This window comes from Doryrhamphus excisus, chromosome 1 (assembly GCF_030265055.1).
Source record: "Doryrhamphus excisus isolate RoL2022-K1 chromosome 1, RoL_Dexc_1.0, whole genome shotgun sequence".
NCBI lineage: Eukaryota > Metazoa > Chordata > Actinopteri > Syngnathiformes > Syngnathidae > Doryrhamphus > Doryrhamphus excisus.
In genome coordinates this window covers 43,450,748-43,460,792 of record NC_080466.1, presented here as the reverse complement: position 1 = coordinate 43,460,792, position 10,045 = coordinate 43,450,748, and the positions used below count along the sequence as shown (strand labels likewise).

The 10,045-nt window shown below is 38.4% G+C and overlaps 2 protein-coding genes across 2 annotated transcripts; both read left to right on the top strand.

Moving 5' to 3' along the window:
- The first annotated feature begins 3,973 nt into the window (after positions 1 to 3,973).
- On the top strand, positions 3,974 to 5,565 carry LOC131106464 (blue-sensitive opsin-like). The gene is made up of 5 exons (XM_058055590.1): positions 3,974 to 4,422; positions 4,503 to 4,671; positions 4,741 to 4,906; positions 4,971 to 5,210; positions 5,333 to 5,565. Exons 1-5 carry the CDS (start codon positions 4,044 to 4,046, stop codon positions 5,435 to 5,437), a joined length of 1,059 nt encoding a protein of 352 aa, XP_057911573.1. The 5' UTR covers positions 3,974 to 4,043; the 3' UTR covers positions 5,438 to 5,565.
- A 976-nt stretch (positions 5,566 to 6,541) lies between these two features.
- Positions 6,542 to 9,910, top strand: LOC131106522 (blue-sensitive opsin-like). The gene is made up of 5 exons (XM_058055722.1): positions 6,542 to 6,989; positions 8,394 to 8,562; positions 8,648 to 8,813; positions 8,888 to 9,127; positions 9,484 to 9,910. Exons 1-5 carry the CDS (start codon positions 6,611 to 6,613, stop codon positions 9,586 to 9,588), a joined length of 1,059 nt encoding a protein of 352 aa, XP_057911705.1. The 5' UTR covers positions 6,542 to 6,610; the 3' UTR covers positions 9,589 to 9,910.
- The last annotated feature ends 135 nt before the right edge of the window (positions 9,911 to 10,045 follow it).

Sequence of the window (10,045 nt, the reverse complement as noted above, 5' to 3'; positions counted from 1 at the left end):
ATAAAAGTATACATGCATATTCATTCACAATTATCACATTTAAGCAATAACATAAATATTTTTTTCACATGCTTTATAGAGTTACCACGCCCACATTCGTTGTAGCAATGTAGTTACGCCCTCCATCGAAACAATTTTATTTTGTACAAACAAGTCATCCATTCATCCATGCATTTACTCTACCACTTATCCCCACGAGGGTCGTATTTTCATATATTTAAATAATATCATATTTTCCGATAATATCCGATAATTTTTATTCTTTATCTTAAATGGCTGTAACAAGTGAAAATGCGAATACATGTATTCTTGTTCTTGTTCTTGTTCTTGTTCTTGTTCTTGTTCTTGTTCTTGTTCTTGTTCTTGTTCTTGTTCTTGTTCTTGTTCTTGTTCTTATTTTTATTCTTATCATTGTCGTTGTTGTTGTTGTTGCTTGCAAATCTGACCACAATAAATGCATCTTTATTATATTATATTAGTATTAATGATATCGTCACACATTTATCCTGTTTTTCTTTGTTAATATTAACACCATTATTACCATTAATTACATTAACATCAATACTAATATCAATATTATATTAGTAATGATTAGTACTGTACTGTATTAATAACATTATCTTGATTTTAAAAATAAATAATGTAATATAATAATATAGTAGAACCAGAATAGCACATCATATGCATAGGATAACAGGATAACATACCCAAGGAAGTCAAATAACCAAATTACAGTGTGTATATATATTTATTATTAATTTCCAATGATTCCAATGTTTGTTTGGTTCTGACATTATACCAAAATAGGAAAAGTTATGAATCCACCAGATGTCAGGCTTTCTCTTGTTTTGCCTTGGTGACTTCCACCAGCAGGCAGCTACTTTAGATTTTTTTTTTCTTGTTGCCATTTTCAGTAAATGGTCAGGTCAGTATAAAATAGTTATTTCATGAATGCTGAAAAGATCCCTGTAAAAAAACAAAATATATTTTAGTATTTTTTGCAGGCCAACATGATTTGTCAGTATTTTGATTTGAATCTTAGCTCAGTTTGTCTCAAGCCTGTATGGTGTTGCATTTATTTGGGTCCTCATTCAGATGGTCGCAGTATGTTCTCCAAGTTCTGGAATGAAGATGATTGCCATGGAAGTTAAAACCGTCCCTTGTGTTATTCAGGCTCATATATAAATGCTTGTTTAAAACAAACACACGCATTGCAACGTTTTCAGTGCTCAGCATATCATACGCAGCAACTGGGAGAGTGACTGGAAGCTGGTTTAAATGGGTCAGTAAGGCTCAGAGATCTTGATCTTCTGCACTGCTTTGAGCTGCCTGTAAGGGTTTATACACAGTAAGAGCATTAGGGAACAATCATTAAAACAACTTTGAAACCCTAAAGAGATCGTGATGTCAAAGCCAGGGATCGGCTGTGGACTGGCAAGGACTGCAAACAAGACCTTGAAAAGCGCTAAGCATTTGCATTTTTGTATTATTTCATTTGACTTTTCAATGTGAATGTACTTGAGTGGATGGCTGCCAATGTGTTTGTGATTGACACGTTGCTACGGTAACAAACACACACAACAGTGTGTTTTCTGTTGATAAAACTGAGGAAACCCATAGGTCACCCACTTTAATACTAACAGAAAGAAGGATACTCAGGGACAGATTAGTACGTGTAATAGTTTGGAGACAAGATTAAATAATTTCAAAGCAATTCCTTGCACATGTACGACGCAGTAATGGGGTTGCAATTTTACGAGAAAAAGTTGTACATTCACATGAATAAAGAATCAGAATCAGAATCAGAATCAGAAAAGGTTTATTGCCATGTATGAGCAAACACATACTAGGAATTTGTTTTGGTGTAGTAGGTGCATACACATCTATTAAAAAAGAATGAGAATACAAAATATGAAATACAAAATATGAAAATACAAAATATACAGAATAACAGTATAAATATATGTACACAGTCTGTTTTTGTTTGTTATTCCAGAAGTGCAGTCTGATTGTTTTTCCTAAGAGTCCAAACTGAGCGTTAATGTAACGTATACAATGAAAGTGTCAAAGTGTCAAAGTGGCAGGATGAGGCAGAGGTGGGGTGTGAAGAGTGTCAGGTGGGGTTCCGGGCCTTGTTGATGAGGCTGACAGCAGACGGGAAGAAACTGTTCTTGTGGCGTGAGGTTTTGGTCCTGATGGACCGCAGCCTCCTGCCAGAGGGGAGCGTCTCGAAGAGTCATACATTTACCAGAAAATGTTCTCACCTTCAGCCAAACCAAAGGATCACTGACATGATGTCAGAGGGTCCTTTTGTAACAGGGCTGAAATGCAGTGGAATTGCTGTTGATGAGATCATGCTCATTTTCATGACTGGGATTGACTTTGCAATTCATCTTATCACTCTTCATAACATTCTGGAGTATATGCACATTGCCATTCTAAAAACCTTTGTGTCAGTCTCAAAACCTGTACAAACATCAACATACTGCATTGAATAGTTGTTTTTCCCAGTTGTATGATGTTGTCAGTATCTTGTGCCGTGAAGAAGGGAAAATGCCAAAGAGGTAACACAAATCTCTAGTTAAACCCGCAGAGTGGATTACACAGGGCTACAGCGAGTGAGATTATAGGATTTGATGCTGCCGGAAACCAGATTAGTAGGTAAAGGCCTGCTGTGCTCTTCCTTAAGAAAGTGGGATTAACCTGTTTAAAGTGATTTGTTGGAGAGGACTAAAGTTCATGATTAGCTGCAAAAGCACATTTTGACCCTGCCATCGCTGTGACGTACACCATGTTGCCAAACGTATTTGCTCACCAATTCAAATGATGAGAATCAGGCATCCGAATGACTTGGCCTGGCCACAAGTGTATAAAATCAATTCCAGCGTGGAACTGTTATCGGATGCCACCTGTGCAACAAAACCAGTCGTGAAGTTTTCTCGCTCCAAAATATTCCACAGTCAACTGTCAGCTTTAATATAAGAAATGGAAGATTTGGGGAACAACAGCAAGTCAGCCACAAAGTGGTAGGCCATGTAAACTGATGCTGAGGTGCATAGTGCAAAGACGTCGTCACGATTTTCCATCTGGCAATCTGATGGATGAAGATGGGTTTGGAGGTTGCCAGGGCAACGGTACATTTTCCACAATTTGGTGGAGGAGGAATTATGGTGTGGGGTTGTTTTTCAGGAGTTGGAGTTGGACCCTTAGTTCCAGTGAAAGGAACTTTGAATGCTCCAGGATACCAAAACATTTTGGACAATTCCATGCTCCCAACCTTGTGGGAACAGTTTGGAGCGGGCCCCTTCCTCTTCCGACATGACTACGCACCAGTGCACAAAGCAAGGTCCATAAAGACATGGATGACAGAGTCTGGTGTGGATGGCCTTGACTGGCCTGCACAGAGTCCTGACCTGAACCCGATGGAACATCTTTGGAATGAGACTTAGAGCCAGGCCTTCTCCAATGTGATCTCACCAATGTGCTTTTGGAAGAATGGTCAATAACTCCGATAAACACACTCCTCAACCTTGTGGACAGCCTTCCATTAAGAAGAGTTGAAGCCATAATAGCTGCAAAAGGTGAGTCGGCATCTTATTGAATCCTACGGGTTTGGACGGAATGGCACTTAAGTTCATATGTGAGTCACGGCAGGCGAGCAAATACTTTTGGTCATGTAGTGTATGTCTTTGTGTTGTACAGTTTGAGCAACATATTTGAAGACACAAATTGATGCAACGTGCCCCGTGTGCTCTTGACATTGAGATCACGCCTCCCAAAACTTGAATCCAAGAGCTGTTTAACCTATTTGGCAGCAAAGACAGAACAGGAAACCGCTAAATGAATTACATCGATTAATGCAAACTTAAATCAGTTAGTCAATTAGAGAAGTGATTTATCCATTAATGAGGATAAGTGGTTTTTTTGGTTCCTTATATAAACGCTCCTCCCAACGAGCCAAGGAAGACTGTAGGGACGCTGGCGATGCAGTAGTACATGTGATTGCTTGAGCCATATCATAAACAAGGAACTGGTGAGGCAAAATGAGGGGAAATCGAGGCAACGAGCTGCCAGAAGACTTCTGGATACCCATCCCGCTGGACACGAACAACATCACATCGCTAAGTCCGTTCCTGGTTCCTCAGGACCATCTGGGGAGCGCAGCCACCTTCTACGGCATGGCCGGATTCATGTTCTTTGTGTTTACGGTCGGCACCGCTATCAACGCTCTCACCGTTGCTTGCACCATCCAATACAAGAAACTCAGGTCCCACCTGAACTACATCCTGGTGAACTTGGCGGTGGCAAACCTACTTGTGTCTTGTGTGGGCTCGTTCACTGCCTTCTGCTCTTTTTCGTCAAGATATTTCATCTTTGGAGCGCTGGCATGCAAGATTGAGGGTTTCCTGGCGACACTTGGCGGTGAGCGATAACCAGCAATGCACCAAACTCAACTGTCACGATATCAACCCTGGTTTCAATGCCTCTTTGTTTTGCCCCAGGTATGGTAAGCCTTTGGTCTCTTGCTGTGATTGCCTTTGAACGGTGGCTGGTCATCTGCAAGCCGCTTGGGAACTTTATTTTCAAGCCCGACCACGCCTTGGCATGCTGTCTCTTCACTTGGATCTTTGCGCTAATTGCTTCAGCGCCTCCGTTATTCGGATGGAGTCGGTCGGTATCTGCAATCCCGTACCTTTCTTCTCACCGCACAGACGGAAAAAGATCATTTGTGTTTTCCAGATATATCCCTGAAGGCCTGCAGTGCTCCTGCGGTCCAGACTGGTACACCACAAACAATAAATACAACAATGAGTCCTACGTGATGTTCCTCTTTGGCTTCTGCTTTTCCGTTCCCTTTGCCACTATCGTCTTCTGCTACGCTCAGCTGCTCATCACACTGAAAATGGTGACGTCAACTTGTATGTTTTTTGTCTGTTTAAGTGTCTCATCAAACGGTTCCTCACTCGCAGGCAGCAAAAGCCCAGGCGGAGTCGGCCTCCACTCAGAAAGCAGAGCGGGAGGTGACCAGGATGGTGGTCCTCATGGTGTTTGGCTTTCTGGTGTGCTGGTTGCCCTACGCCTCCTTTGCTCTTTGGGTTGTCAATAACCGTGGGCAAACCTTTGACCTACGACTGGCCACCATACCTTCCTGCTTTTCAAAGGCCTCCGCAGTCTACAACCCTATCATCTATGTCGTCTTTAACAAACAGGTCTGTTCAATGCCGTGCTAGTCGGGTGCCATTTTAGTGCCGAAGAAGAAACCCATAGATCCCAAAGTGAGAGCCCGGTGTGGTACTAACACATTCATTTGCTATCCTTCTTCCCATAACAGTTCCGTTCATGCATGATGGGTATGATGGGAATGAGTAGTGGTGAGGAAGAGACATCAACGTCAACAACGTCAGTGACTGAAGTCTCCAAAGTTGGGCCTGCTTAGACCGTGGACGTCTTCATTTGTATGCCACTAATGAGTTGTGTGAGTCAGTTGTAAATAACTACAAATGCATGTTTTCGCATATTAAAAAAATCAAAAAAATCATTATAATAAAAAAATTCTTTAGCAAATTGCTGAATTGTATACAATGCATTCAAAAACAACACAATAATGGAAACACACAACAAACATTTTTCACATAATAATAATAATAAAGCGCATTAATAGATATTACATTCACTCCGCAGTCAGTAGTGGTGGTAAACTACATGCGTAGGCACAGCCGCAATGCATTCGCATTCATTCACATGTATTTTTATAAACTATATTTGTATTTTTTATGTGTATATTTTACATACTTTATTCTATAGTCATGCAAGCCAAAGAGGGTGCGTCTGCAGCGCAGTTGAGCAATTCTTATTTTGCATATTTGCATATTTTGGACTCCCACTGGGTTTCAAACATGCAGCCCTCCTTCCTTTGAGCCCAAATGTGAACCGCTTTAGAAGTATATTTTTGAAGTATTTTATAAAATAACTTACATTTTCAACCCAGAAAACCATTCAATAGAATATTAATATGAATATTTATTAACATTAAATATAATTTTGTAAAAATACAATTTAATTTAATTAAAAAATATTAAACACAGTACATCTCTGTGTGTGGCTGGGTTTTCTCCGGGTACGCTGGCTTCCTCCCACATTCCCAAAATACCAGCAGTCTGGGGTGTACTCTGCCTCTGACCCAAAGTCAGCTGGGATAGGCTCCAGCTTTCCCCGTGAGGGTATGGATGGAGTACCCGGAAAAAAACCCACACACGCACGGGGAGAACATGCAAACTCCACATAAAGATACTCGAACCCAGATCTCACACATGACCTGACTGTGAGGCCAACTTGCTAACCACCCCATAATAATCCAGAAAACTGGGATATCATATGCATAATCGATAAGCGCTACATAACAGAATCTCAAATCAAGCGTAGCGTGTGCGCCCGTCTGGGGGTTTAAACCAAATCTTTAAATCCTTCCCTTGAGCCAATTAAGAGAAGCCTTCAAAGTTCCTACAAATGCAGCTTTAGGTCACAATAAGAGAGAGCCACAAGACGACCGACCTGCATTGTAAAGCCATAATCATCTTTTCAGTTATTATTCTAATCGCCAGATAGAAAAATGAGAAGAAATCACCCCATGGAGCTCCCGGATGACTTTTGGATCCCCGTCCCTTTGGACACGAACAACATGACTCTATTCAGCCCTTTCCTGGTTCCCCAGGATCACCTCGGGACCAAGGCCATCTTTTATTCCATGTCGGCTTTTATGTTCTTCATATTTATCACCGGCACCACCATCAATGTCCTCACTATCGCGTGCACCGCCCAACACAAGAAGCTACGGTCTCACCTCAACTACATTCTGGTCAACTTGGCTGTGGCAAACCTGATCGTCTCCTCCGTGGGCTCCTTCACGTGTTTTTATTGCTTCGCCTTCCGATACATGGTCCTTGGGCCCCTGGGGTGCAAGATTGAGGGATTTACAGCAACTCTTGGGGGTAAGTACATGAAAGGATACTGTGGTACTGTGATACTGTGATATGTGTTGTGAATAAGATGCTTAGTTTATTTACGATGGCAATAATCGCATCTCATGTCGACCAAACTAAAGATGTTAGAGTTGAAGTGATACCCAGTTGCTAACTTACATGTTAGTACAATTTAAAGGATGCTGCAGGTGATATGAACAATAATGTGGGTAAATATGAGCAAAAGCATCTTTGAGTGTCTTGAAAAGCGATATACAAAAAGCACGGTGGTCAAGTGGTTAGCATGTAGGCCACAGTCAGGAGGTAATGAAGACCTGAGTTTGAATCTCTGCTTGGGCATCTCATCTCATGTGGGTTTTTTTCCGGATACTCCGCTTTCCTCCCACATTCCAAAAAGGGTTCATTGGTGACTCCAAATTGTCCGTAGGTATGAATGTGGGTGGGAATGGTTGTTTGTCTAGGATAAGTCACATAAAGGATGTAGGGATGGAGGAATTCCATTCACGTAAAATTACGTCTTTTTTTTTCGCTGGAATGCAATTTTTAATTTAATTTAATTTAATTTAATTTAATTTAATTTAATTTAATTTAATTTAATTTAATTTAATTTAATTTAATTTAATTTAATTTAATTTAATTTAATTTAATTTAATTTAATTTAATTTATGTCCACAAAGCGTACATTTACAGAGGAAAGTAATTACTGTTTAACGCTGGAATGCAATTTTTAATTTAATTTAATTTAATTTAATTTAATTTAATTTAATTTAATTTAATTTAATTTAATTTAATTTAATTTAATTTAATTTAATTTAATTTAATTTAATTTAATTTAATTTAATTTAATTTAATTTAATTTAATTTAATTTAATTTAATTTAATTTAATTTAATTTAATTTAATTTAATTTAATTTAATTTAATTTAATTTAATTTATGTCCACAAAGCGTACATTTACAGAGGAAAGTAATTACTGTTTATCGCTGGAATGCAATTTTTAATTTAATTTAATTTAATTTAATTTAATTTAATTTAATTTAATTTAATTTAATTTAATTTAATTTAATTTAATTTAATTTAATTTAATTTAATTTAATTTAATTTAATTTAATTTAATTTAATTTAATTTAATTTAATTTAATTTAATTTAATTTAATTTAATTTAATTTAATTTAATTTAATTTAATTTAATTTAATTTAATTTAATTTAATTTAATTTAATTTAATTTAATTTAATTTAATTTAATTTAATTTAATTTAATTTAATTTAATTTAATTTAATTTAATTTAATTTAATTTAATTTAATTTAATTTAATTTAATTTAATTTAATTTAATTTAATTTAATTTAAGTCCACAAAGCGTACATTTACCGAGGAAAGTAATTACTGTTTATGCATTCTGTCTTCTTCCAGGTATGGTCAGCCTCTGGTCTCTGGCAGTGATCGCTTTGGAAAGGTGGCTGGTTGTGTGCAAACCTCTTGGAAACTTTGTTTTTAGACCCAACCATGCTATAGCTTGCTGTGCGGCCACTTGGGTCTTTGCTTTGATGGCTGCAGTTCCTCCACTGCTTGGATGGAGCAGGTACTGTAAGATACTGCACTGGGATTTGTGCTGCTTTTGTGATAGTCATGCTATCTTGTTTAATGCCCTGTTTGTGTGTCTTCAGGTACATTCCGGAGGGAATGCAGTGCTCCTGTGGTCCGGATTGGTACACCACCAGCAACAAGTTCAACAATGAGTCCTATGTGATGTTCCTCTTCTGCTTCTGCTTCGCAGTGCCATTCACCACTATTGTTTTCTGCTACTCACAGTTGCTTTTTGTGCTGAAATCTGTACGTTTCATGTTACTTGGTGTCATTTCATGCTTTCCTGAGTATCAGCAAGTCTGTTCTCTCGCATTAAACAGGCGGCAAAAGCCCAGGCGGAGTCTGTTTCTACCCAAAAAGCAGAGAAGGAGGTGAGCAGGATGGTTGTCGTCATGGTCCTGGGTTTCCTGGTGTGCTGGTTGCCCTATGCCTCCTTTGCTGTTTGGGTTGTAAATAACCGCGGGCAACCTTTTGACTTGAGGCTCGCCACCATCCCGTCCTGTCTCTCCAAAGCGTCCACAGTCTACAACCCAGTTATCTACATCATCCTCAATAAACAGGTTGGAATCTTGCCACATTCAGAATTCTGAACTGTAGCCGATCTGCAAACTTTAGATATATTTAACATAAAAAGTAACACTACAAATATGGCCCTTTTTGCACCTGTCTACATTTGTTTAAATAATTATTGCACACTTTCTGTAAATCCTATAAACTTCATTTTACTCCCCATCTATCACTGCGTTGGTCTGCTATAGGACATATTTAACTGAAATTGCTGATGCCAACAAACAGTGATTTAGAAAGGAAAGTCTTTATTATCCGGGGTGCCCAAACTTGTTCATACCACTGTATATGTATTTATGGCATAAAAGAAAAATAACACTACTTTACCAATCACTCTTCTTCCCCTCAGTTCCGCTCTTGTCTCAAGAAGATGCTCGGGCTCAGTGGAGGTGATGATGAGGAAACATCAGCAAGTCAGTCAGTCACTGAAGTCTCAAAAGTTGGACCTGCTTAAACTCTTCATGGTGAATGATGTTTGCTTGCACAGTATACATAATACCAAAAACAATATGGCACGTTGCATGGCTTTGTCTATAGGGGCAGATAAAGTAACAAAAAGCAAGAAAATGTGTAAACGAAAAACCTGAAAAATACAGACTTTTGTTAACACATTCGAGGTGTGTTTTAGAGAAAGACAGAGATTGTTGTAGAAAAGGTGGGGGTCTTACTTACATTGCAAGTTTGTTAAAATGTGTGTAAATGAAAGACATGCTGTTAGTAAATACAGCACAGCATTAATATTAAAACAAACGTCTTTTAACAAAATAAACGATCATGTTGGCATGGTGTCTTTTTTCTTCCAATATTAATTTATTTTGGGTTTCTTTCTCTTTTTTTAATTGAAGATATGAACGCCGTTACAAGTAGAGCCTGGCCCTTTAAGAAGAATTGCATTGTGTGAAGTTGAGTCA

What these genes read in the sequence shown, in the direction of transcription:
- LOC131106522 (XM_058055722.1), top strand. Translation starts at nt 6,611, where the DNA reads ATGAGAAGAAATCACCCCATGGAGCTCCCGGATGACTTTTGGATCCCC. An exon ending in ATTTACAGCAACTCTTGGGG is followed by an intron (nt 6,990 to 8,393) that starts GTAAGTACATGA and finishes GTCTTCTTCCAG; the next exon opens with GTATGGTCAGCCTCTGGTCT. An exon ending in CCACTGCTTGGATGGAGCAG is followed by an intron (nt 8,563 to 8,647) that starts GTACTGTAAGAT and finishes GTGTGTCTTCAG; the next exon opens with GTACATTCCGGAGGGAATGC.
- LOC131106464 (XM_058055590.1), top strand. Translation starts at nt 4,044, where the DNA reads ATGAGGGGAAATCGAGGCAACGAGCTGCCAGAAGACTTCTGGATACCC. An exon ending in TTTCCTGGCGACACTTGGCG is followed by an intron (nt 4,423 to 4,502) that starts GTGAGCGATAAC and finishes GTTTTGCCCCAG; the next exon opens with GTATGGTAAGCCTTTGGTCT. An exon ending in TGCTCATCACACTGAAAATG is followed by an intron (nt 4,907 to 4,970) that starts GTGACGTCAACT and finishes CCTCACTCGCAG; the next exon opens with GCAGCAAAAGCCCAGGCGGA.